The sequence below is a fragment of the Drosophila albomicans genome, chromosome 3 (assembly GCF_009650485.2).
Source record: "Drosophila albomicans strain 15112-1751.03 chromosome 3, ASM965048v2, whole genome shotgun sequence".
In the NCBI taxonomy this organism is placed as follows: Eukaryota; Metazoa; Arthropoda; class Insecta; order Diptera; family Drosophilidae; genus Drosophila; species Drosophila albomicans.
Window position 1 is genome coordinate 16,701,952 of NC_047629.2, and position 27,897 is coordinate 16,729,848.

The following is a 27,897-nucleotide window of genomic DNA, read 5'->3' on the forward strand; positions in this document are numbered from 1 at the left end:
TTGAAGGTTTTACTTAAGATTGCGTTTATTGATATTAATCAGATTAAACATTATAAATTCCCTTTGCATTTAAGGATTAAGTAACTTTCCAGCAAAAAGCACAGTACTCTGATTATTGATGATATAGTAGTTAAATGGATGGTCCGCGTAGAAATTTTTCGGCTCCTGTAGGAATATGCGAGACCTCGCAAGTTCGGCGATCATTGCTTTTAAATAAATAATAAATAGAAACGAAATAAATGGTTAGATAAGGTTTAAACCCATATAAAAGGGTTGGACTAGCAGTAACATAAAAACGATTAACAAGTGAGAAAACTACAGTCGAGTGTGATCGACAGTGAGATACCCATTTTTAATGAAATCAAAACAGTGCGGTATTATTTTTAAAGTTTGCAAAATTAATATTACACAAAAATACCAATATCTACCATATGGTATATTGATTTAGTACTTAATACAAAATATACCATAGAGTACAACGAGATTAACCATAGATTGTACGAGATTGTCAGCCAAAGCTACGAAGGCCCATACAAAATAATTTCGTCAATAACTTAAATTTTTACCTAATTTTCAAGAATTATAAGTACTGCAGTTATTATGGGATATACCATCGTGGCCCTAGCTTCAAAATAACACTTTTCGATTTGTGTGGTCGATTTGCAAACAACATGCAGTCGAAAAAATATATATTTGCATCTCGTATAGTCTCGGATATCGAGGTGCTTATACGGACAAATGGATGGACGGACAAATGGTAATCAAGAATATATATACTTAATAGGGTCGACGATGTATCATTCTGCCTGCTACATATATTTTCTGCAGGCACAAAGTTATGATACCCTATGGGCACCTGGAAAACCTTTTAACTTACCTGTGGCTGCAGCTGCCTCAGTGCCCCTTTCATTCACGTCGATAACAGCCTTGTGAAAGATTTTCGACACTTTTAACTGCTCCGGACTTGTGATCATTCTACTAAAATCAGCCTTATCCGAGAACATTTCGGACATTCCCAGCTATTGATAGTTTCACATAAAGATTAGTTATATTCATTGTTAGTAGAAGTCTTTAAATTCAATATACCTGCTCAAAAGTGTTTTTCAACTCCACCTTGAATTCTGATTTGAACTTTGGCAGTTTCACAGTTACTTCGGTCAAGTAGAGTTTTTCCCTAATTTGAGAAAGTTGAGTTCCGCGAAGTTTCCTCTCCAGATGTGGCAAACCAGTCTTCCTATTAGGCAACAAAATCAGCAGGGACCAGTCCGAGTCTTTGTAGGGCAATTCCACTGCAGTGGCATCAAGAAAATCTAGTTCCGCATATCTGAAACTCTCCGTCAATTTCATCATGGGTACTTTGATGCTATTGTCATTGCTCAAATAGAAATTTTCATTTCTGGTGTTAATCTTTCGGAATTGATGGGCCCAGGTTCCCTTAAAGTGTACTGCATTGATCAACACCAATTGCGTATCTTCATCCAAAGCACTTGGTGAAATCAGATCTTTTATACGGTTTTCGGTTCGTTGTTCCACCCAGGAATTAATGTCACGTGCAGCCTTTTCATTTTGGGTAAAGTCTATAGGCTCGACACCGGATAGAAACTTTTTGAAGATTAGTGAACTGAACTCATCCCTCAGCTGATAGCCACTCTTGATGTAGATTTTGTTGGCAATGCGAAGAACGCTACTTTTTTCGAATGCTGCTAGTACATTGTGGAAACTCTCGGCAATCTCTATCGCATTATTGGAAATCAGATTTAGACCGCGATCCAATTGGGCTGCTGTTCTGCCGCTGGCTCCCAAGCGCGCCATGGCTGCACAAGTTTGGATTGAGAATGGTGAGAAAATGATGTTGTCATTGGGGTTGTCTGCTACAAGCTTGGTGTACACGTTGATGGAGAATTTAGCCAAGCCACGCGAGAATATACTGGACTGGTCTTGGGCTTGTAATAGGGCCTGGATCAGGAGCAGCATTTTTGCAATATGGCCTGTGCCCGGGAAAATCAAGTAAATGAGTCTGAGAATGCATTAATTTATCTATGTCTTAAAGACCACTAAATAGGACAAAAATCTGTGCGTTATTGGAAATAATTATTCTATATGTAAATTGTCCACTTGGTTCTACTTACAGTATATGTTATAATTATCCTTTTCATAGAGATTTTTGTTTCTTTTTAATTTAATGTGATAATATAATTTCATATCACTAATTGTGAATCTGTCCGATTCTCGCTTTTATTTGTATAAATTTAAATTTCTTTACTTACCACTGATTTGCGAAAGTTTATAAATCAACGCCATCACCTCTAACACCAAATACTCAAGTTGATTCCACAAGTACAAAATTAACTTTGCGTAGAAAGTGAATAATACGAGTATTTATAGTATTCATCAATGTTGTTCTGGTAATTAGTGATTTTTAACGGAATTAGACTCGCTATTTTCGGTGGTACGATTATTCTCGCTACAATATTAATACATTCGTATTTAAGTTCATTTATGAAACAAATATGCAATCATTTACAAATTCCTAATCAGCTTTATCAGCTGTTACGTTATATAATTGAAATGTGGCCAATTAGATAAAATGTGATAAATATTAAACTTTTCGGATTTTTAAAAATGTTTATTTAAAATATTCAGAAGAGTGTTTAAAACAATCAATATTTGATACAGAAATCCCTATTTTGCTGCCTGCTCCGCCCTTCTTATTGACATTAAGAAGACTAGCGACATTAATAAGACTAATGAAACAAACTTGATCTGCGTGCAAACATAACAAATTTAGTCAACAAAAAAAATTATAGCTCTATCTCTCATAGTCTCTGAGATCTCGGTGTTCATACGGACAGATGGACAAAGTTATACTACAATTCTACACTATGGGTAGCGATTACAAAATGTGAAAATTTCATATTCATGTATATACATCTAAGTCAATGTTTTTCTGAATGGGAATTAGAAACAATTAACTCAAATTTACGGTTTATTTTGAGCCTATATGAAAAGTACAAGTAATTTATGTAACAACTTTGATAAAAATCATTAAGAGTGTATAAAATTAAATTGATTTGGTACTGAATTACGTAAAGGACACAATTTCTTTCCATATGTAACATCTAGCTAATGCCTTTGCTTCTAATAATGTTTGTGGTTATTGTTTTTAAATTCTTTAAAATGTTTGCGACGAAGTCCCATTACTTTCAACATAATGTCAACATAATAAATCAAATATTAGAAATTTAAGGCTCTTAGATTGCGTTTACTTTTATTAATCAGATTAAATATTATAAATTCCCTTTTTTTTAAGGATTAAGTAGCTTTCCAGCAAAGAGCACAGTACTTTGATTATTGATGATATAGTAGTTAAATGGATGATCTGCATTGAATTTTTTTGGCTTCAGTGGTTTTATGTGACCCATTAAAGGAATTAATACAATTGCTGTTGAAATGAAAGACAGAAACAAAACAAAAATGGTTAGTCAAATTTCAAAATTATATATAAAAGGTACTGGGAAAGGATTACCTTAAAAAAAGGATTAAATAACATAAAGAAATGAAAAAAGGAGAAACCCAAAAAGAACTTGCCACTTCTACATGCAACACACAACCTTTAAACTTACATGTGGCTGCAGCTGCCTCAGTGCCCCTTTCATTCACGTCGATAACAGCCTTGTGAAAGATTTTCGACACTTTTAACTGCTCCGGACTTGTGATCATTCTACTAAAATTAGCCTTATCCGAGAACATTTCGGACATTCCCAGCTATTGATAGTTTCACATAAAGATTAGTTATATTCATTGTTAGTATACTATAAGTCTTTAAATTAAATATACCTGCTCAAAAGTGTTTTTCAACTCCACCTTGAATTCAGATTTGAACTTTGGCAGTTTCACAATTACGTCGGTCGAGTAAAGTTCTTTCCTAATTTGGGAAAGCTGAGTTCTGCGAAGTTTCCTCTCCAGTTGTGGCAAACCAGTCTTCCTATTAGGCAACAAAATCAGCAGGGACCAGTCTGAGTCCTTGTAGGGCAATTCCAGTGCAGTGGCATCAAGAAAATCTAGTTCCGCATATCGGAATCTCTTCGTCAATTTCATCATCGGTACTTCTATGCTATTCTCATTGTTCAAATAAAACTTTTCATTTCTGGTGTCAATCTTTGGGAATTGATGGGCCCAGGTTCCCTTAAAGTGTACCGCATTGATCAACACCAATTGCGTATCTTGAGGCAAAGCACTTGGTGAAATCAGATCTTTTATAAGGTTTTCGGTTCGTTGTTCCACCCAGGAATTAATGTCACGTGCAGCCTTTTCATTTTGGGTAAAGTCTATTGGCTCGACACCGGATAGAAACTTTTTGAAGATTAGTGAACTAAACTCATCCCTCAGCTGATAGCCACTCTTGATGTAGATTTTGTTGGCAATGCGAAGAACGCTACTTTTTTCGAATGCTGCTAGTACATTGTGGAAACTCTCGGCAATCTCTATCGCATTATTGGAAATCAGATTCAGACCGCGATCCAATTGGGTTGCTGTTCTGCCGCTGGCTCCCAAGCGCGCCATGGCTGCACAGGTTTGGATTGAGAATGGTGAGAAAATGATGTTGTCATTGGGGTTGTCTGCTACAAGCTTGGTGTACACGTTGATGGAGAATTTAGCCAAGCCACGCGAGAATATACTGGACTGGTCTTGGGCGAAGGGCAGAGCAGCCTGTAATAGGACCAGCAACAGGAGCAGTATGTTTGCCATACGGGCTGTGCAAGGGATAATAAAATAAATGTGTCTGAGAATGCATTAATTTATCTATGTCTAAATAGGACCAAATTGGAAATAATAATTCTTTATGTAAATTGTCTACACGGTTCTACTTATAGTATATAATTATCCTTTTCCTAGATATTTTAGTTTCTTTTTAATTTAATGTGATAATATAATTTCATATCACTAATTGTGATTCTGTCCGATTCTCGCTTTTATTTGTATTAATTTAAATTTCTCTAGATTTTTGTTTCTAATGTATTTGCAAGTTACTTACCACTGATTTGAGGAAGTTTATAAATCAACGCCATCACCTCTAACACCAAATACTCAAGTTGATTCCACAAGTACAAAATTAACTTTGCGTAGAAAGTGAAAAATACGAGTATTTATAGTATTCATCAATGTTGTTCTGGTAATTAGTGATTTTTAACGGAATTAGACTCGCTATTTTCGGTGGTACGATTATTCTCGCTACAATATTAATACATTTGTATTTAAGTTCATTTATGAAAAATTTATAAATTCCTTATCAGTTTCATCAGCTGATACGTTATATAATTGAAGTGTGGCCAAATAGATAAAATGCGATAAGATTAAACTTTTCGCATTTTTAAAAATATTTGTTTAAAATCTTCAGAATAGTGTTTAAAAAAAAATATTTGATACCCCATCCTTGATACATAAATCATTATTTTGCTGCAGCTGCCTCCACCTTTCTTGTTGACATTAGTAAGACTAGGATGAATAATTTTTGTCATCCGTATCGGCTCCACATTGTTTAACACATTTAAGTTAGTTTAACGCAAGAAAATATTCTTCAACTTCATCTAACTACAACTACCGCTGCTGATTTTCAATAAAAGCAAAAGAGTTTGGTTTTCAGTGACACGACTAACACTTTTGTGAATCATTTTTAACACCTGCAACTGCTCCGCATTATTTTATTCATTGGTTAAGCTAGTCACAAAGTTACATTAAACAAAATAAACCAGATTGTAAACCGGAGTAATTGAGGACGTTTTTGAACATTATTTCTTGAGCATCTAATCAAAGTGACTGATGTTATAATAGTATTTAATATTACGCTGGCCATTTTAAAATAAAACAAGTGAGAAACCTACAGTCGAGTGTGCTCGACTGTGAGATACCCGCTACCCATTTTGAATAAAAGCAAAATATTGCGGTAATAATCTCAAAATATTATATTAAAAAAATATATATATATGCATGTATTCTCGATCGGGATTTAAGCTCGAGCACCACCGACCGGGATTCGAACTCGCACACCACAATTACTATAGTAATTATTGTATATACCATTAAAAAACAAGTAAGAAAGTTATACCCGCTACACATTTTTAATAAAGGCAAAATATTGCGGTATTATTTTCAAAACATACCGAAAATAAAAAATACTAAAAATATATCATAGACGGCACAATGTACTAGATTGTCGGCCAAAGCAACTAAGAGCACTAGTAAGTAGGCGTTTTTGCCCATACAAAAGTATTTCTTGAATAACTTCCACAATTTGTATCTGATCGCAACCAAATTGTCAGGAATCATAACTACTATAGTAATTATAGTATATACTAAAATTCGCAACTCTAGCGTGGCAAAAATTTGAAACAAACTTGATCTGCGTGCAAACATAACAAATGCTTTCGGAAAAAAATTTGAGTTCTATCTCTTAAAGTCTCTGAGATCCAGTGTTTCATACGGACGGACGGACAGATGGACATCGCTAGATCGTATCGGCTGTTGATGCTGATGAAGAATATATATACTTTATAGGGTCGGTGATGCCTCGTTCTACCTGTTACATACATTTCCTGCCGGCACAAAGTTATAACTTTGTATAACCCTTCTACCCTATGGGTAACGGGTATAATTAACTTGTGTGCAACAACAACATTGATAGTGAACACTTTATAAAGTCGGAGATGTCTCCGTTTGTCTTTTAGTTATATTTCCTCTTGGCACAAAGTTATAATACAATTCTACACTATGGATAGCGATTACAAAATGTGAAAATTTCATATTCATATATATACATACATCTAAGTCAATGTTTTTCTGAAAGGAAATTATAAAAAAATTACTCAAATTTACGGTTCATTTTGAACCTATTGTATATGAAAAGTACAAGTAATTTATGTAACAACTTTGATAAAAATCATTAAGAGTGTATAAAATTAAATTGATTTGGTACTGAATTACGTAAAAGGCGCAGTTTTTTTTCCATATGTAACGTTTAGCTAATGCCTTTGCTTTTAATGATGTTTACGGTTATTGTTGTTTTTGAATTCTTTAAAATGTTTGCGACGAAGTCCCATTACTATCAACATAATGTCAACATAATGAATCAAATATTAGGAATTGAAGGCTTTTACATAGATTGCGTTTATTGATATTAATCAGATTAAATATTATAAATTTCCTTTTCATTTAAGGATTAAGTAGCTTTCCAGCAAAGAGCACAGTACTCTGTTTATTGATGATATAGTAGTTAAATGGATGGTCTGCATAGAATTTTTTCGCCCGCGGTTTTCTGGTACTTGAGAGAACTATAGATGAAATATCTGTTGAGATGAAAGACAGAAACAAAACAAAAATGGTTAGACAAATTTTAAAATTATATATAAAACGTACTGGGAAAGGATTAACTTAAAAAACATTAAATAACATATAGAAATGGAAAAAAGTGAAATCCAAAAGAACATGCCACTTGAAACACAAAACCTTTAAACTTACCTGTGGCTGCAGCTGCCTCAGTGCCCCTTTCATTGACGTCGATAACAGCCTTGTGAAAGATTTTCGACACTTTTAACTGTTCCGGACTTGTGATCATTCTGCTAAAATCAGCATTATTCGAGAACATTTCGGACATTCCCAGCTATTGATAGTTTCACATAAAGATTAGTTATATTCATTGTTAGTATACTATAAGTCTTTAAATTAAATATACCTGCTCAAAAGTGTTTTTCAACTCCACCTTGAATTCAGATTTGAACTTTGGCAGTTTCACAGTTACTTCGGTCAAGTAGAGTTTTTCTCTAATTTGAGAAAGCTGAGTTCCGCGAAGTTTTCTCTCCAGATGTGGCAAACCAGTCTTCCTATTAGGCAACAAAATTAGCAGGGACCAGTTCGAGTCTTCGTAGGGCAATTCCAGTGCAGTGGCATCAAGAAAATCTAGTTTCGCATATCTGAATCTCTCCGTCATTATCATTATGGGTACTTTGATGCTATTGTCATTGTTCAAATAGAAATTTTCATTTCTGGTGTCAAACTCTAGGAATTGACGAGCCCAGGTTCCCTTAAAGTGTACTACATTGATTAACACCAATTGCGTATTTTCATCCAAAGCACTTGGTGAAATCAGATCTTTTATAAGGTTTTCGGTTCGTTGTTCCACCCAGGAATTAATGGCACGTGCAGCCTTTTCATTTTGGGTAAAGTCTATAGGCTCGACACCGGATAGAAACTTTTTGAAGATTAGTGAACTGAACTCATCCCTCAGCTGATAGCCACTCTTGATGTAGATTTTGTTGGCAATGCGAAGAACGCTACTTTTTTCGAATGCTGCTAGTACATTGTGGAAACTCTCGGCAATCTCTATCGCATTATTGGAAATCAGATTTAGACCGCGATCCAATTGGGCTGCTGTTCTGCCGCTGGCTCCCAAGCGCGCCATGGCTGCACAAGTTTGGATTGAGAATGGTGAGAAAATGATGTTGTCATTGGGGTTGTCTGCTACAAGCTTGGTGTACACGTTGATGGAGAATTTAGCCAAGCCACGCGAGAATATACTGGACTGGTCTTGGGCTTGTAATAGGGCCTGGATCAGGAGCAGCATTTTTGCTATATGACCTGTGCCAGGGAAAATCAAGTAAATGAGTCTGAGAATGCATTAATTTATCTATGTCTTAAAGACCACTAAATAGGACAAAAATCTGTGCGTTATTGGAAATAATTATTCTATATGTAAATTGTCCACTTGGTTCTACTTACAGTATATGTTATAATTATCCTTTTCCTAGAGATTTTTGTTTCTTTTTAATTTAATGTGATAATATAATTTCATATCACTAATTGTGATTCTGTCCGATTCTCGCTTTTATTTATATAAATTTAAATTTCTTTACTTACCACTGATTTGCGAAAGTTTATAAATCAACGCCATCACTTCTAACACCAAATACTCAAGTTGATTTCACAAGTACAAAATTAACTTTGCGCAGAAAGTGAATAATACGAGTATTTATAGTATTCATCAATGTTGTTCTGGTAATTAGTGATTTTGAATGGAATTAGACTCGCTATTTTCGGTAGTACGATTTTTCTCGCTACAATATTAATACATTTGTATTTAAGTTTATTTATGTAACAAATAGGCAATCATTTATAAATTCCTAATCAGTTTCATCGTATAATTGAAGTGTGGCCAATTAGATAAAATGTGATAAGATTAAACTTTTCGCATTTTTAAAAATGTTTATTTAAAATCTTCAGAATAGTGTTTAAAAAAATAAATATTTGACACCCCATCCTTGATACATAAATCATTATTTTGCTGCAGCTGCCTCCGCCTTTCTTGTTGAGATTAATAAGACTAGGATGAATAATTTTTGTTATTCGTATCGGCTCCACATTGTTTAACACATTTAAGTTAGTTTAACGCAAGAAAATATTCTTCAACTTCTTCTAAGTATAACAACCGATTCTGATTTTCAATAAAAGCAAGAAAGTTTGGTTTTCAGTGACACGACTAACACTTTTGTGAATCATTTTTAACACCCGCAACAGCTCCGCACTATTTAATTCATTGGTTAAGCTCGTCACAAAATGACATTAAACAAAATAAACCAGATTGACGTTTTTGAACATACAAATTATTTCTTGAGCATCTTATCATAATGACTGATGTTATAATAGTTTTTATACTCGTACCCGCTACCCATAGGGTAGAATGGTATTTAGGTTTTAGGTAGGACCGGCTGCCCCTATGGATGCATTTTTGGCAAAAGCCAGCAGCATCCTAGGAGGTAGCCGTGAAACGTCCCGAAGATCGTTGTGGCACGGCGAATTAAGGTATTTCAACCGGAGTCGGGATAACGCTGGGCATCTACAGAGAAGATGCTCGAGTGTTTCCTTAACCCCGGGCTCGTTGCATTTCCTGCACTGATCACTGTTCGTGATACCCAGCTTTACAGCATGGACAGCCGACAGACTGTGACCAGTTAAAATGCCTAGCATTAGTCTGCAGTCTTTCCTTGAAAGCTGCATGACGAAATTGGTTAAGTTTTTTAGTAGAGGCACACATCAGCCTTGCAGTTTTGCACGAGTTGGCATTGCGCCAGCTAGCGTCCCACTGAAGTCTAGAGCGCACCTCAATTTCTCTGCCTAGAGTTCGCAGGGATATCGGAACATTGCACATATTACCGACATCGAGCCCCACTCCCTCTTTGGCGAGAGAGTCTGCGATCTCGTTGCCATCGATGCCCTGGTGGCTTGGGATCCAATAGATACGCACGACCGCAGATGCGTTCAGCGACTCTATTGCTCTTCTGCTGTCCAGGACAACTTTGGACTTGACCACATCAGAGTATATTGATCTTATTGCAGCCTGGCTGTCAACAAAGCTGTTAATTGAGTTATGATTACGCTGTAAACCCCGAGCCAATTAGGCAGCCTTGCCAATGGCAAAAACTTCCGCCTGGAAGATGCTGCAGTGGTCTGGGAGTTTATAGGAATGTTTGGAGACCGGGTCTGGACAGTATACGGCCGCTCCGACACCATCATCCATCTTCGACCCGTCGGTGAAGAGGTTTAGGTTTTTAGTCCGGTTCCAAGAATATTGTTTTAATATGGTCGGTACAGGTAAGGGGGATAGTATAGTCCAAGTCTCTACTAGTCTCTCTACCAATGGCGCTGTGACCATAGCCTAACAGACCCAGATTGCCTGTTGCGGCAATCCGTATAGGTTCAACGGTTCGACGCCAGCTATTACCTCGAGGGCTTTAGTTGGCGTCGACCTGATAGCGCCTGTGATACACAGTAGCGCTTGACGCTGTGTCCTTTCCATGATGGATAGGTACGTCCTTTTTTCCGTGGCCTGCCACCACACTATAACACCATAGGTGAGGATAGGGCGAACAACTGAGATGTACATATATCCACCGCATTAGATTAGGAGATAGGCCCCAAATGCAACTAAGCATCTTTTTCGCCATGTACAAGGCTCCGGTGGCTTTCTTCTTCTTTCTAACACGATAAGCTTCTATGACAGTTTGCTGTCCAGGACCACACCTAGGTATTTTACTGCTAGGCTCGGCTTTAGTATGGTGCAGCCTATTTTAGGGGGGGACCACGCAGGTACCTTATACCTCTTCGTGAAGAGGATAAGGTCCGTTTTGTCCGCGTTAGTGCTGCTACCATTAGAATGGTATTTAGTACATATATTCTTGATCAGCGTCAACAGCCGAGACGATCTAGTCATATCCGCCTGTCTGTCTGTCCGTCTGTCTGCCTATCCATCTGTCCGTATGAACACCTAGATTTCAGAGACTATACGAGATAGAGCTATAATTCGACAGCATTTGTTATGTTTGCACGCAGATCAAGTTTGTTTAAAATTTTTGCCACGCCCCCGCCCGCCCCCGCAAATCAAAAAAATCGAATAACTAGCGTAATTTAAAGCTAGAGCTGCGAGTTTTGGCGTATACAATAATAACTATAGTATTTATGAGTCCTGAAAGTTTGATTGGGATCAGATAAAAATTGTGGAAGGTATTAAATAAATAATTTTGTATGGGCAAAAACGCCTACTTACTAGGGGTCTTAGTTGCTTTGGCTGCCAATCTGGTATATTGTGCCGTCTATCGTATATTTTGAATGTGGTACTATATCGATATACCAAATATACCATTTGATATATTTCTTAGTATTTTTGGTATATTTTGAGATATACAACAAAATATAATGCTTTTATGCTCGAGCACACTCGACTGTAGCTTTCTTACTTAATACTTTAATACTTTTAATACTACGCTTGCCATTCTAAAATAAAATTAACTTTGTGAAGTCGGAGATGCCTCCGTTTGTCTTTTAGTCACATTTTCTCTTGGCGTTTACAAAATGTAAAATTTCATATTCATTTCATCTGAGTCAATGTTTTTCTGAATGGAAATTAGAAACAATTAACTCAAATTTACGATTCATTTTGAACCTATATGAAAAAGTGCAAGTAAAGGTATGTAACAACTATGATAAAAATCATTAAGGGTATATAAAATTAAATTGATTTGGTACTGAATTACGTAAAGGGCACAATTTCTTTCCATATGTAACGTTTAGCTAATGCCTTTGCTTCTAATGATGTTTGTGGTTATTGTGGTTTTTTAATTCTTTAAAATGTTTGCGACGAAGTCCCATTACTTTCAACATAATGTCAACATAATAAATCAAATATTAGAAATTGAAGGCTTTTAGATTGCGTTTATTTTTATTAATCAGATTAAATATTATAAATTCCCTTTTCCTTAAGGATTAAGTAGCTTTCCAGCAAAGAGCACAGTACTTTGATTATTGATGATATAGTAGTTAAATGGATGATCTGCATTGAATTTTTTTGGCTTCAGTGGTTTTATGTGACCCATTTTAGGAATAAATACAATTGCTGTTAAAATGAAAGACAGAAACAAAGCAAAAATGGTTAGTCAAATTTCAAAATTATATATAAAAGGTACCTTAAAAAAAGGATAAAATAACATAAAGAAATTAAAAAAAGAGAAACCCAAAAAGAACTTGCCACTTCTACATGCAACACACAACCTTTAAACTTACATGTGGCTGCAGCTGCCTCAGTGCCCCTTTCATTCACGTCGATAACAGCCTTGTGAAAGATTTTCGACACTATTAACTGCTCCGGACTTGTGATCATTCTACTAAAATCAGCCTTATCTGAGAACATTTCGGACATTCCCAGCTATTGTAGTTTCACATAAAGATTAGTTATATTCATTGTTAGTAGAAGTCTTTAAATTAAATATACCTGCTTAAAAGTGTTTTTCAACTCCACCTTGAATTCTGATTTGAACTTTGGCAGTTTCACAATTACGTCGGTCAAGTAGAGTTTTTCCCTAATTTGAGAAAGTTGAGTTCCGCGAAGTTTCCTCTCCTGTTGTGGCAAACCAGTCTTCCTATTAGGCAACAAAATCAGCAGGGACCAGTCCGAGTCCTTGTAGGGCAATTCCAGTGCAGTGGCATCAAGAAAATCTAGTTCCGCATATCTGAATCTCTTCGTCAATTTCATCATGGGTACTTCTATGCTATTGTCATTGTTCAAATAAAACTTTTCATTTCTGGTGTCAATCTTTGGGAATTGATGGGCCCAGGTTCCCTTAAAGTGTACCGCATTGATCAACACCAACTGCGTATCTTGAGGCAATGCACTTGGTGAAATCAGATCTTTTATAAGGTTTTCGGTTCGTTGTTCCACCCAGGAATTAATGGCACGTGCAGCCTTTTCATTTTGGGTAAAGTCTATAGGCTCGACACCGGATAGAAACTTTTTGAAGATTAGTGAACTAAACTCATCCCTCAGCTGATAGCCACTCTTGATGTAGATTTTGTTGGCAATGCGAAGAACGCTACTTTTTTCGAATGCTGTTAGTACATTGTGGAAACTCTCGGCAATCTCTATCGCATTATTGGAAATCAGATTCAGACCGCGATCCAATTGGGTTGCTGTTCTGCCGCTGGCTCCTAAGCGCGCCATGGCTGCACAGGTTTGGATTGAGAATGGTGAGAAAATGATGTTGTCATTGGGGTTGTCTGCTACAAGCTTGGTGTACACGTTGATGGAGAATTTAGCCAAGCCACGCGAGAATATACTGGACTGGTCTTGGGCGAAGGGCAGAGCAGCCTGTAATAGGACCAGCAACAGGAGCAGTATGTTTGCCATACGGGCTGTGCAAGGGATAATAAAATAAATGTGTCTGAGAATGCATTAATTTATCTATGTCTTAAATAAATAGGACAAAATTCTGTGCGTTATTGGTAATAATTATTCTTTATGTAAATTGTCCACTCAGTTCTACTTGTAGTATATAATTATCGTTTATCTAAAGAATTTTGTTTCTTGTGTTTGTTGTTTCACATTAAATTGTGATAATATAATTTCATATCACTAATTGTGATTCTGTCCGAATCTCGCTTTTTTATTTGTATAAATTTAAATTTCTTTACTTACCACTGATTTGTGGAAGTTTATAAATCAACGCCATCACCTCTAACATCAAATACTCAAGTTGATTCCACAAGTACAAAATTAACTTTGCGTAGAAAGTGAATAATACGAGTATTTATAGTATTCGTCAATGTTGTTCTGGAATTTAGTGATTTTTAACGGAATTAGACTCGCTAATTTCGAACGAATGATTATTCTCGCTACAATACTAATACATTTGTGTTTAGGTCCATTAATAAAACAAATGGGCAATCATTTATAAATTCCTAATCAGCTTTATTACCTGATACGTTATATACGTAATTGAAGTGTGGACAATTAGGTAAATTGTGATAAATATTAAACTTTTAGTATTTTCAAAAATGTTTTTTTAAAAACATCAGAAACGTGTTATTAAAAAAGCCTCCGCATTGTTTAACACATTAGCTAGGATAGTTTAATGAAAGATAATGTTCTTTGTATATGCTCGACTATGCGACAACCGCTACTAATTTTCAATAAAAGCAAAAGAGTGTGGTGTATCGTTTAAGTATACTAAGAAATACTAAGTATACCGAAAGCTCTATTTCGCACATGGAACATGGTGTAATAAATATACTTGAACAGCGGTATTTTACCATTTACAATTATTTCTTGAACTACTTCTATTGTTCTACTGGCTTATAGACATATCCGTATGTCAGTCTGTCTTTTTGTCTGTGCGTCTGTCCGTATGAAAAACTGGATCTCAGGGATAGATATGAGATAGAGCTCTTCGATAGCACTAGTTATTGTAGCATTAAGATTTATTAAAACCGGGTATCTTGCAGTCTTTTTGACTGGATGGATAAATGAACATGCTATATCGTCTCAGGGGTTGACGTTAATAAGAATATAAATATTTTACGGGTCTAAAAAAATACGAGCTATCCTAGCAGCGAAACGAAGCAGTCTAAAAACATAATTTTTTTTTAAATTTATAAATAACATTTACAGATATTATGTTTGTATATGATTGTGAAATATTTACAGTAACAATGTCAATTTAAATTTAATTATAATAATGAAATATGTTATGTTCAGATTGTATTTAAGCATTAGCAAACTGGCTTTTCTTTCCGATCGTAAGAAAATATTATATAATAAAAATAATATCGATTCGCTGAACCTTTTCCTGGAAATTTCCATTGCTGATTGACCACGACGTCTTTTGCAAAGCATTCTCAAATAAAGCGTTCTGGTTTTGAACCGCATATTAGTTGCTCTCAATTAATAATCGTAAGCTAACCCATTGCCTTTGTTTATTCAGTGCCATTTGAAAATGTGTTCAATATATTTAATTCCTTAAATGTTATGTTAAAAGATATTACAAGAGCTTGTTGTTGACAGTGAAGTCTTCTTAAGTATACCATTTTATTTTGTTGGGTTTACAAGCTTTCCAGCAAATATTATCAAATTATGATCCTTGACAATGTAATAATTAAATGGATGGTCGGCATTAAATATACGTGTCGTTTTATGGGTAACTTTTTCTATTCCTATTAAAATTATAGAGATAAACAACCAAGTGAGAAGAGAGAAACCAAGTGAATGCTAATTCTTCACACTTACCGGAGGCTTCAGCTGCCTCAGTGCCCCTCTCATTCACTTCGATAACAGCCTTGTGAATGATTTTCGACACTTTCAGTTTTTCTGAGCCTTTGATTATTCTGCTTAAGTCAGCCTTATCCGAAAATATTTCGTTCATATATAGCTATTTTATATAAGGATTAGTTAAGATCGTTGTTAGTAGAAGTGTTAATAAAAAATATACATACCTTTTTGAAGGTTTCTGTCAACTCTATATCGAATTCGGCCTTGAACTTCGGCAGTTTGACAATTACATCGGTCGAGTAGAGCGCTTCCGTAACTTGAGAAAACGTTGTATTGGAAAGTTTCTTCTCCAGCTGTGGTAAACCAGTATTGCTATTAGGCAACACGATCAGTAGGGACAAGTCCGAGTCTTTGTAGGGCAATTCCAGTGCAGTGGCATCAAGTGCAGATAGTTCTGCATATTTCAAACGCTTTAGCATGTTCATCGTAGGTACCCTGATGCCGCTGGAATCGCTCAAATAGAAAGCTTCATTTCTGGTGTGATTTTCTGAGAATTGATGCACCCAGTTTCCTTTGAAGGACATCGCATTGATCAACACCAATTGCGTATCCCCATTCAATGTACTTGGTGGAACTATATCTTTTATCTGGTTGTTGGTTCGCAGTGAGACCCAGTAATTAATTTGGTTTGCAGCCTCGACATTCTTGTCAAAGTCTATGGACTTGACATCGGATAGAAACTGTTTGGACATTATTGAACTGAACTCATCCTTCAGCTCATAGCCAGCCTTGATATAGATCCTGTTGGCAAAACGCAGAATGCTACTGGTCTTGTAAGCTTCGAGCACATTGTGAAAACTCTCGGGAATCTCTGCTTCTTTTTTGTAAACAAGTACAAGGCCGTTATCTAAATTCCCTCTTGTAATTCCTTTGGCTCCCATCCGAATCATGGCTCCGCCTGTTCGAATTGACAAGGGCGAGAAAATGATGTTCTGATTGGGTTTCCTCTTGATCAGTTGGTTGTACACTCGGAAGGAGAATTTGGCCAAGCCGCGCGAGAAATCAACCATATTTATGGTTTTTGTGCTGTCTGGAGTAGACTGGTCTTGGGCGAAGTGCAGAGGGGCCTGTAATAGGAACAGGATCAGGAGCAGCATGTTTGTCACACGGGCTGTGCAAGGGAGAATCAAGTAAATGAATGTGTGATGCATTAATTGAAGTATGGGAAATTATTATTCTTTATATAAATATAACACACGGTTCTATTTTACGTATTGTATTTAATAATCTATTTGCTTGCGATTGTTTTTCCTATTTAATTTTTTTTTTAAATAATTAGCTTCTTTATTAAGTATCGAATCAGTACAGCAGGAAGAAAATAGTACGATAACACCTATTAAATTTAATGTTAAAATTTCATTTGATATTATGATGTGTGATTCCGTTCGATTCTCGCTTTTACTTGAAAAAATTTTAATTTCTCTCGCTTTTTGTGTCTCATGTATTTGTGAGTTACTTACCACCGATTTGCGGAAATTTACAAATATAACTGAATAACTCTTTTTTTATCAACGCCATCACCTCTAACACCAAATACTTCAGTTGATTCAAGAAGTACCAAATTAACTTTCCGTAGAAGGTAAATACTACGAGTATTTATAGTGCTCGTCAATGTTGTTCTCATAATTGGTGATTTTCAACGGAATTAGACTCGCCATTTTCAAACTGAGAATTATTCATGATACACTAATGCACTACACAATTGTGCTTGAGTACATTTAAACAAACAAACCGGCATTCATATTTAAATTCTTGCTCAGCTTCATCAGCTGAGACTATATATATTTTAAGTGAGGATAACTTCATAGATATTATGTGCTAATGTTACATTTTTAGCATATTAATAAATATTTCATTGAAAACTTCGCAAGCATATTTTTAAAAATAAATATTTTAACATAAATCATATAATTTATTGGATTCATTCCATACTTTCGGGAGGCTGCAGCTGAAGCTGCTTCATTCTCATTGACATAAGTTAAGTTTATTCTTCATGCAATAATGCACTATTGCGATTACAACAAACAAAACAATGCGGTATTGATGTTAAGACACATTAAAACTACTAAGCAAATATAATAGAAATTAATTTTTATCTGATCGCAAGCAATTTTCAGAAATCAAGTTAGTAGTTTTAATTGTAGATACATAAAATTCGATTTTTTTTTTGTCGATTAACAACCGTTGATGTCGAAAAATTACAGCCATTTAGTCTCTGAGCTCTAAATGATCATACGGCCAGACAGCCAGCCGCTGATCAAAAATATATAATCTTTATGTGGACGAAGGTGCCTCCTTCTGGTTGTACCATACATTTCCCGTTGGCACAAAGTTATTATACAATTCTATGTTATGGGTAGCGTATATAAAAGTGGAAATTTTGTATTATGTTGTTCTGGTCACCTTTGACTTTTAGGGATTAGACACGTTTATTTAAAGTTTACGGTTTGCTTTAAACATGCATGCATAATACAATTAAAGGCTCATAGAAACTCTGAAATAGAAACCATTGTATTTCATTTTCATACAGAATTTTAATTACACACTACAATTAGAGCGAGTAAAATTAAATTGATTTGGCACTAAATTAGATGTTTATATACGTCATAAGTAAAATTTTATAAATTAAAGGTTTCTAAATTGTTTTAACTAATAGACAAATACATTATGAAATAGATTCCCTCTTATTTTAAGGGTTTATTAACTTCCCAGCAAAGAGCACAATGGTCTACTTATTGATGATATAGTAGTTAAATGGATGATATGCGTAGAATCTCTTGTGCTCCTGTGGGTGCTTGGCAGCTCTGCTATAAATGTTTATTACTGTTAAAATAAGAGATAGAAACGAAACAAAATGGTTAGATTATACGTTTTGATCAAGTGTTTTGAAAGGAGTTTGAAACATGAAAAATGTTTATTTAATATAGTAATTTTGATGTACTTTGGATAATATATTAAATATGCTGGGGAACTTAAATATTGCTTAGCAGACTGGGAATTGAGAACAAAGTAAAAACAAAAAATAATATGCAATTTCTGCATGTAACACGAGGATGTGGTGCAATTACATATATAGAAACAAAACCTTTAAACTTACCTGTGGCTGCAGCTGCCTCAGTGCCCATTCACGTCGATAACAGCCTTGTGTATGATTTTCGACACTTTTAATTGCTCCGGACTTGTGATCATTCTGCTAAAATCAGCATTATTGGAGAACATTTCGGACATTCCCAGCTATTGGTAGTTTCACATAAAGATTAGTTATATTCATTGTTAGTAGAAGTCTTCAAAGTAAATGTACCTTCTCAAAAGTGTTTTTCAACTCCACCTCGTACTCGGACTTGAACTTTGGAAGTTTGATAATTACGTCAGTCGAGTAAAGTTTTCCGTAATCTGGTTAAGCGGAGTAATGTGAAGCCTCCTCTCCAGTTATGGCAAACCTGTCTTCCTATTAGGCAACAAAATCAGCAGGGACAAGTCCGAGTCTTTGTAGGGCAATTCCAGTGCAGTGGCATCAAGGTTATAGAGTGTTGCATATCTCAAACGCTTTACCAAGTTCATCATGGGCACATCGATGCTTTTGACAGTGTTTAAATAGAAAGGTTCATTTCTGGTGTCTTTTTCTGAGAATTGATGCACCCAGTTTCCTTTGAAACCTTTCTATTGCATTGATCAACAACAATCGCGTATCCGCACCCAATATACTGGGTGGAACTATATCTTTTATGAGGTTGTTGGTTCGCAGTGCGACCCAGGAATTAATTTGGTCTGCAGCACTTACATTCTGAGTAAAATCTTTGGGCTCGATAGCAGATAAAAACTTTTTGAAAATTATTGAACTGAACTTATTGCTCAGCTGATACCCAGTCTTGATGTAGATTTTGTTGGCAATGTGAAGAATGCTACTTTTTTCGTATGCAGCGAGTACTTTGTGGAAACTCTCGGCAATCTGTGCTTCATTATTGGAAATCAGCTTAAGACCGCGATCCAATTGAGCAGCTGTTTTACCTTTGGCACCCATGTGCGCCATAGCTGCACAGGTTTGGATTGGGAAAGGTGAGAAGATGATGCTTTGATTGGAGTTCTTCGCGACCAGCGTGGTGTACACGTTGGTAGAGAATATGGCCAAACGACGCGAGAATATACTGGACTGGTCTTGGGCGAAGGCTAGAGGTGCCTGTAATAGGAGCAGCATGTTTGCCATAAGGGCTGTGCAAGTGAGAATCAAATAAATTAATGTGTGAATGCATTAATTTATCTATGTCTCAATGGCCATTCAATATGACCACATTTTGTAATACTTCTGTTCTTCTCTCCTCGACTGTCTTTAAAGCCGCGGTTTTTTGTAAAATGTTTTTGTTTTGTTTTTAAATGCAAATAATTTACATATAAATTATCGACACACTTCAATTATTATAAGTAGAGCATATTCAATACTCCACTTACTAGAGATATTAACTTCTCAATTATGTAATTTTATATTATCATTAAATCTTAATAATTGTAATTGTTTCTATTTGAATATTTGTGATTTACTTACAAAATAATTTATTTTTTATCAAATCTTACTCGAAATACTCAAGCTGCTTCAACAAGTGAAAGAATAACTTTGGATAGAATGTGAATAATACGAGTACTTATATTAATTGTGAATGCTGTTCTGCTAATCAAGCGACATTTAACGGAATTATACAGGGAATTATCCCGAATTCCGGATTATTCTCACTACATTACATTAATTTATAAAATAAACAGGCAAACATTTAGAAATTCTTGGTCAGCTTTATAAGGTGACCCGAGATATATTTTTTCCAAATAAATATTGAAAAGCGTAGGCTTGAGATATAAAACATTTTATTTTATTTGGATTCATTTCGAAATTATCGTGGGCTGCAGATGCTTTTGCGCCATCAAAATTGACATCAATAACACTATTGTGAATAATTTTTGACATCCGTAATTTCTCCGCATTCTGTAATACGTTAATACTAAGCTATTCTGACTTCCACAAGAAACAAAACCTACAGCTGAATATATCCATATTTCGTAGATCGATTTACTGTTAGATTCAAAATATTATATAACAAAATGTACCTATCCAATTAAAATCCGAATGCACCAACCGTTTTATACCATATAAAATTGTGTCGTGAACATCCTCTATGATTATACTCGTTACCTTAGTTTATGCGTCTGTCCGTATGAAACCCTGGATCTCAGAGACTATAAGAGATAGAAAGAACCTTTCGATAGCACTATTTTGTCATGTCTCCTTCTGAACACACAAATCGAAAAGTGTTTTGCTTTTGATGAAAATAGTTAGCTACAGTTGCTTTCAAATGTGTTTTTTTTTTTGCTTAGGGATAACGGTACCTTACACAAATTCCGAGTGTAAAGTAGTGATTAAACATATAGTAAATCAAAACCACCTGCTTCATTAAATGAAATACTTTTGTCTATTTCATGAAATATAAGATTATATATGGAATATATGTATATCCACAAAAAAAAAAAAAATATAACATTATCAGCATTGCATGAAATATATACAAACATATTTGAAATTCATTTAATTAAATGTTTTTAACTGAACCTTTTTCTGGAAATGCCTATATGGCGATTATTGAAAAGCATTTTCGACTCGTTCTTGATTTTATCTACCAGTAATATTTGTTCCTTTGAGCTGTGAACCCAAGATAATGGCTTAGGTACTCAATTACAGTTTTGATTAATTTAATTTTACCAAAATGTGTTCAATACGTTTAATTTTCAAATTCTTTTAATTGTTATATTAGATGAGCTTATTAATAGTCGCAACAGTAAAGTTCTCATGTATATTTTACATTTTATTTTGTTGGGTTTATTAGCCTTCCAGCAAATATCACCATATTGTGATCCTTGACAATGTAATAATTAAATGGATGGTTTGCAATAAATCCAGGCTTTACACTTTTGACGCCCACGCCCATAACTATTAAAATGAGAGAGAGAGAGAAAAAATATATAAATTTAAAATCGTTCCTTAAAACCTAAATGGAAAACAAAGATACACTTACCAGTGACTGCAGCTGCCTCAGTGCCTATCTCATTCACTTCGATAAAAGCCTTGTGAATGATATTCGACACATGCAGTCGTTCGGGGCTTTTGAGCATTCTGCTAAAGTCAGCCCTATGCGTAAATATATCTGTCATTCCCAACTATTTCACATAAAGATTAGTTAAGGTCAGTGTTAATAGTAGTGTTAAAACTATAGATACCTTCTTGAAGGTATCTGTCAACTCCACATCGAACTCGGTTTTGAACTTGGGCAGATGGACAATCACTTTTTCAAAGTGGAGGGCCTTCGTGATCTGCGAAATCGGAAAGTCGAGAAGTTTCCTCTCCAGCTGTGGCAAACCAGTATTGCTATTAGGCAACACGATCAGAAGAGACAAGTCAGAGTCTTTATAGGGCAATTCCAATGCAGCGGCATCAAGAGCAGGTAGTTTTGCATATTTCAAACGGTTTGTCATCCTCATAATGGGTACCCTGATGCTTTCGGCATCGTTCAAATAGAAAGGTAGACTCCTGGTGGATTTTTCTGAGAATTGATGCACCCAGTTTCCTTTGAAGTGTATTGCATTGATCAACAACAATCGCGTATCCGAACTTAATATACTGGGTGAAACTATATTTTTTATGAGGTTGTTAGTTCGCAATGCGACCCAGGAATTGATTTGGTCTGCAGCCAATTTTTGGTTTTCGAAGTTTATAGGCTCGACAGCAGATAGAAACTTTTTGGAGACTAGTGAACTGAACTCATCCCTCAGCTGATACCCAGTCTTGATGTAGATCTTGTTGGCAATGTGAAGAATGCTACTTTTTTCGTATGTAGCAAGCACTTTGTGAAAACTATCGGCAATCTTCGCGTTATTATTGGAAATCAGTTTCAGACCGCGATCCAATTGAGCAGCTGTGTTACCTTTAGCCCCCATCCTGGCCATGGCTGCACAGGTTTGGATTGAGAAGGGTGAGAAGATGATGTTCTGATTGGCATTCTTCGCGACCAGCGTGGTGTACACATTGGTAGAGAATATGGCCAAACGACGCGAGAATTCAGCTATACTACTCCTATCTGAGCTTGATTGGGCGAAGTACAGAGGCGCCTGAAATAGAACCAGCATCAGGAGCAGCATGCTTATCATACGGGCTGTGCAAGAGAGAATCATATAATTGAGTGTGTGAATTTACCTAAATCTCAATGGTGTTAAAGTTTAGAGAAAATAAAGACGGATTATTTATATAAACTTTCCATAAGTTTCAACTTATTCAACATTTTGGCTCCTAATATATCATTTTATGCGTTACTGTGTTCGATTCTCGCTTACCACCGATTTGCGGAAGTTTGTGGAGAAAACTGAACTTTCTTTTTACCAACGCCATCACGCCTAACTTCAAACAATCAAGTTGCAAGTGCAAAATTAACTCTCCGTTCAAAGTGAATAATACGAGTATTTATAGTAATTGTCAATGTCGTTTTGGTAATTAGTGATTTTTAACGGAATTAGACTCGCTATTTTCGATCGTAGGATTATTCTCGCTTTATTAGTAATATATTTGTGTGAAAGTACATTTATAAAGGAAATAGGTATACATATAAATTTTCTTGATCAGCTTTATAAGCTGATACGTTATATAATTGAAGTGTGGACAATTAAATAAAATGTGATAATTGTTAATTTTGTAGCATTATAAAATATTTATTTTTGAACTTCACAAGTGTGTTTAAAAAGAAAATATTTTAGAGCGCAGTCTCTTTTTCTTATAGTCTCTGAGCTCTAGGTGTTCAGTCAGATGAATAGACGCAGATCAAAACAAGTAAGAAAGCTACAATTAAGTATTCTCGACTGTGAGATACCCGCTAACTATTAATATACAGAAAAAAGTACTAAAGTATATATATATTTGCGTATAGAGAGATAATACCACATTTAAAATGTACCATAGAGTACAAAATATTCCAGATGGTCAACCAAAGCAACTAGGAACGTTTTACAAATCTGATTGCAACTGTAGTTATTATACTTTTATAGATTCTGAGATTCAGTGTTTCATATGAACGGGCGGGCACATGGCTATATCGACTCGGCTGTTGACGCTGATCAAGAATGTTTAAACTTTATGGTGTCACAGCTGGTTTCTTCTGGATGTTACATACATACAAAGTTGTACAATTCCACCCTATGGGTAGCGTATATTCATATATACATAAATGTGTGAATTTTGTATTAGTCAATGTTGTTCTATTCACCATTTATTTTATATAGTAATTTTAATGTACTTTGGAAAATATATTTAATATGCTGGGGAACTGGGAAAATTTTTAAACATACATGTGGCTGCAGCTGCCTCAGTGCCCCTTTCATTCACGTCGATAACAGCCTTGTGAATGATTTTCGACACTTTTAACTGCTCCGGACTTGTGATCATTCTGGTAAAATCAGCCTTATTCGAGAACATTTCGGACATTACCAGCTATTGGTAGTTTCACATAAGGATTAGTTATATTCATTGTTAGTAGAAGTCTTTAAATTAAATACACCTGCCCAAAAGTATTTTTCAACTCCGCCTCATATTCGGACTTGAACTTTGGAAGTTTGATAATTACGTCAGTCGAGTATAGTTTTTCCGTAATCTAGCTAAGCGGAGTTATGCGAAGCTTCCTCTCCAGTTGTGGCAAATCAGTCTTCCTATTAGGCAACAAAATCAGCAGAGACCAGCCCGAGTCTTTGTAGGGCAATTCAAGTGCAGTGGCATCAAGGTTATAGAGTGTTGCATACCTCAAACGCTCTACCAAGTTCATCATGGGTTCATCGATGCTTTTGACAGTGTTCAAATAGAAAGGTTCATTTCTGGTATCTTTTTCTGAGAATTGATGCACCCAGTTTTCTTTAAAGTGTATTGCATTGATCAAAACCAATTTCGTATCTCCATTCAATGTATTTGATAGAACTATATCTTTTGTGAGGTTGTTGGTCGATATTAAAGTCTATGGGCTCGACAGCAGATATAAACTTTTTGAAAATTATTAAACTGAACTTATCCCTTAGCTGATAGCCAGCTTTTATGTAGATCTTGTTGGCAATGTGAAGAATGCTACTTTTAGAAGGGTATTATAACTTTGTGCCGGCAGGAAATGTATGTAACCGGTAGAAGGAGGCATCTCCGACCCTATAAAGTATATATTATATTATATATTCTTGATCAGCGTCAACAACCGAGACTATATATGTTAGCCATGTACGTCAGTCCGTATGAATACCTAGATCTCAGAGACGCACGCAGATCAATTTTGTTTCAAAATTTTGCCACGCCCACTTCCGCTCCCGCAAATCAATAATAACAAGAGTATATACAATAATAACAATGCTATTTGTGATTTCTGAAAATTTGGTTGCGATGAGATAAAAATTATTTAATTTATTAAAGAAATAGTTTTGTATGGGCGAAAACGCCTTCTATGTATGTATTGTATGTATGCGTATACGTATATACATGCTCGCCTCTATATTTGTATCTATATGTATAGAGGCACTGCGATAGCTCTATTGGTAGGGTGCAAGCATATGTGTGTTGTGGTAACCGGGGTACTCAGGTTCGACCCCGCTCGGGGTACAAACTTTTTTTTTAACTCGAGTTCAAATCAAGATCGAGAATAATGCATATTTCTTTTCAATATTTTGAGGTTATTACCACAATATTTTGCTTTTATTCAAATGGGTAGCACACTCGACTGTAGCTTTCTTACTTGTTTCGTATGCAGCGAGTACTTTGTGGAAACTCTCGGCAATCTGTGCTTCATTATTGAAAATCAGCTTAAGACCGAGATCCAATTGAGCAGCTGTTTTACCTTTGGCACGCGCCATAGCGCACAAGTTTGGATTGAGAAGGGTGAGAAGATGATGTTTTGATTGAAGTTCTGCGCGACTAGTTTGGTGTACACATTGATGGAGAATTTGGCCAAGCAGCGCGAGAATATACTGGACTGGTCTTGGGCGAAGGCTAGAGGTGCCTGTAATAGGAGCAGCATGTTTGCCATATGGGCTATGCAAGTGAGAAGTAAGTAAGTGAATGTGTGAATGCATACATTTTATCAATGGCCACTCAATATGATCCAATTTTGTGCTACTTCTAGTCTGTTCGGCTGTCTTTAAAGCCGCGGTTTTTCGCAGAATGTTTTTGTTTTCAATTATAATTTTGATTAAATTCATTTTACTAAAATATGTTCAATATATTTAATTTTCAAATTCGTTTAAATGTTATATTAGATGATCTTGTTAATAGTCGCAACAGTAAAGTTCTCATGTATATACCATTTTATTTTGTTGGGTTTACTAGCTTTCCAGCAAATATCACCATATTGTGATCCTTGACAATGTAATAATTAAATGGATGGTTGGCATTAAATGTAGGCTTCAACATTCTGTCCTCTAGGCCTAAAGCTATTAAAAAGAGAGAGAGAGGGAGAGAGAATATATAAATTTAAAATCGTTCCTTAAATCTTGAATGGGAAACAAAGATACACTTACCAGTGAATGCAGCTGCCTCAGTGCCTCTCTCATTCACTTCGATAAAAGCCTTGTGAATGATATTCGACACATGCAGTCGTTCTGGGCTTTTGAGCATTCTGCTAAAGTCAGCCCTATGCGTAAATATATCTGTCATTCCCAACTATTTCACATAAAGATTAGTTAAAGTCAGTGTTAATAGTAGTGTTAAAACTATAGATACCTTTTTGAAGGTATCTGTCAACTCCACATCGAACTCGGTTTTGAACTTGGGCAGATGGACAGTCAATTCTCCAAAGTGGAGGGCCTTCGTGATCTGCGAAATCGGAAAGCGGAGAAGTTTCCTCTCCAGCTGTGGCAAACCAGTATTGCTATTAGGCAACACGATCAGTAGAGACAAGTCAGAGTCTTTATAGGGCAATTCCAATGCAGCGGCATCAAGAGCACGTAGGTTTGCATATTTCAAACGGTTTGTCATCGTCATAATGGGTACCCTGATGCTTTTGGCATCGTTCAAATAGAAAGGTTGATTCCTGGTGTTAATCTCTGGGAATTGATGCACCCAGTTTCCTTTGAAGTGTATTGCATTGATCAACAACAATCGCGTATCCGAATTTAATATACTGGGTGAAATTATATTTTTTATGAGGTTGTTAGTTCGCAATGCGACCCAGGAATTGATTTGGTCTGCAGCCAATTTTTGGTTTTCAAAGTTTATAGGCTCGACAGCAGATAGAAACTTTTTGGAGACTAGTGAACGGAAATCGTCCCTCAGCTGATACCCAGTTTTGATGTAGATCTTGTTGGCAATACGAAGAACGTTACTTTTTTCGTATGTAGCAAGGACTTTATGGAAACTATCGGCAATCATCGCGTTATTATTGGAAATTAGTTTCAGACCGCGATCCAATTGCGCAGCTGTGTTACCTTTAGCCCCCATCCTGGCCATGGCTGCACAGGTTTGGATTGAGAAGGGTGAGAAGATGATGTTCTGATTGGCATTCTTCGCGACCAGCGTGGTGTACACATTGGTAGAGAATATGGCCAAACGACGCGAGAATTCGGGTATACCACTCCAATTTGGGCTTGTTATGGCGAAATACAGAGGCGCCTGAAATAGGACCAGCATCAGGAGCAGCATGCTTGTCATACGGGCTGTGCAAGAGAGAATCATATGTACAAATGAGTGTGTGAATTTACCTAAATCTCAATGGCGACTTAAAGCTACATTTTCTTTTTTCAAATTATTTTTGGTGTTAAGTTTAGAGGAAATAAAGACCGATTATTTATATAAACTTTCCACAAGCTTCAACTTATTAAACATTTTGGCTCCTAATATATAATGATATGCGTTATTCTGTTCGATTCTCACATTTATTATAGTAATTTGCAATTTTGTAATTCGCTCTTTCTGATTTACTTACCACCGATTTGCGGAAATTTGTGGAGAAAACTGAACCTTCTGTTTACCAACGCCATCACGCCTAACTTCAAACAATCAAGTTGCAAGTGCAAAATTAACTTTGCGTAGAAAGTGAATAATACGAGTATTTATAGTAATTGTCAATGTTGTTTTAGCAATTAGTGATTTTTAACGGAATTAGACTCGCTATTTTCGAACGAATGATTATTCTCGCTATATTACTAATACATTTGTGTGTAAGTATATTTATAAAGGAAATAGGTATACATATACATTTTCCTGA

At 35.7% G+C, this 27,897-nt stretch overlaps 3 protein-coding genes and 1 pseudogene across 8 annotated transcripts; all 4 read right to left on the reverse strand.

The window, feature by feature from the left end:
- On the reverse strand, nucleotides 1–9,012 carry LOC117566651 (serine protease inhibitor 42Dd-like). Of its 4 annotated transcripts, none has more exons than XM_052004110.1 (4): nucleotides 8,911–9,012; nucleotides 1,087–1,988; nucleotides 878–1,019; nucleotides 1–206 (listed from the first exon to the last, which is right to left on the reverse strand). In XM_052004110.1, the coding sequence occupies exons 1-4, from the start codon at nucleotides 8,942–8,944 to the stop codon at nucleotides 70–72; spliced, it is 1,215 nt and encodes a 404-aa protein (XP_051860070.1). In that variant the 5' UTR covers nucleotides 8,945–9,012; the 3' UTR covers nucleotides 1–69. The 4 variants fall into 4 exon arrangements, with proteins under 4 accessions (XP_051860070.1, XP_051860072.1, XP_051860071.1 ...); XM_052004112.1 differs by lacking the exon at nucleotides 8,911–9,012 and adding an exon at nucleotides 5,036–5,115; XM_052004111.1 differs by lacking the exon at nucleotides 8,911–9,012 and adding an exon at nucleotides 2,268–2,350.
- LOC117566649 (serine protease inhibitor 42Dd-like) lies at nucleotides 7,141–25,894 on the reverse strand (annotated as a pseudogene).
- On the reverse strand, nucleotides 12,239–17,229 carry LOC117566650 (uncharacterized). The gene is made up of 8 exons (XM_052005241.1): nucleotides 17,104–17,229; nucleotides 15,808–16,754; nucleotides 15,602–15,743; nucleotides 15,422–15,528; nucleotides 14,015–14,096; nucleotides 12,815–13,731; nucleotides 12,607–12,748; nucleotides 12,239–12,439 (listed from the first exon to the last, which is right to left on the reverse strand). Exons 1-8 carry the CDS (start codon nucleotides 17,159–17,161, stop codon nucleotides 12,303–12,305), a joined length of 2,532 nt encoding a protein of 843 aa, XP_051861201.1. The 5' UTR covers nucleotides 17,162–17,229; the 3' UTR covers nucleotides 12,239–12,302.
- Nucleotides 21,392–27,730, reverse strand: LOC117566648 (serine protease inhibitor 42Dd-like). Of its 3 annotated transcripts, none has more exons than XM_052004109.1 (4): nucleotides 27,616–27,694; nucleotides 21,902–22,833; nucleotides 21,700–21,841; nucleotides 21,392–21,614 (listed from the first exon to the last, which is right to left on the reverse strand). In XM_052004109.1, the coding sequence occupies exons 1-4, from the start codon at nucleotides 27,668–27,670 to the stop codon at nucleotides 21,490–21,492; spliced, it is 1,254 nt and encodes a 417-aa protein (XP_051860069.1). In that variant the 5' UTR covers nucleotides 27,671–27,694; the 3' UTR covers nucleotides 21,392–21,489. The 3 variants fall into 3 exon arrangements, with proteins under 3 accessions (XP_051860069.1, XP_051860068.1, XP_051860067.1); XM_052004108.1 differs by lacking the exon at nucleotides 27,616–27,694 and adding an exon at nucleotides 23,012–23,130; XM_052004107.1 differs by lacking the exons at nucleotides 21,392–21,614; nucleotides 21,700–21,841; nucleotides 21,902–22,833 and adding exons at nucleotides 25,890–26,125; nucleotides 26,213–26,354; nucleotides 26,415–27,346 and having other exon boundaries at nucleotides 27,616–27,730.
- Nucleotides 27,731–27,897: the final 167 nt, after the last annotated feature.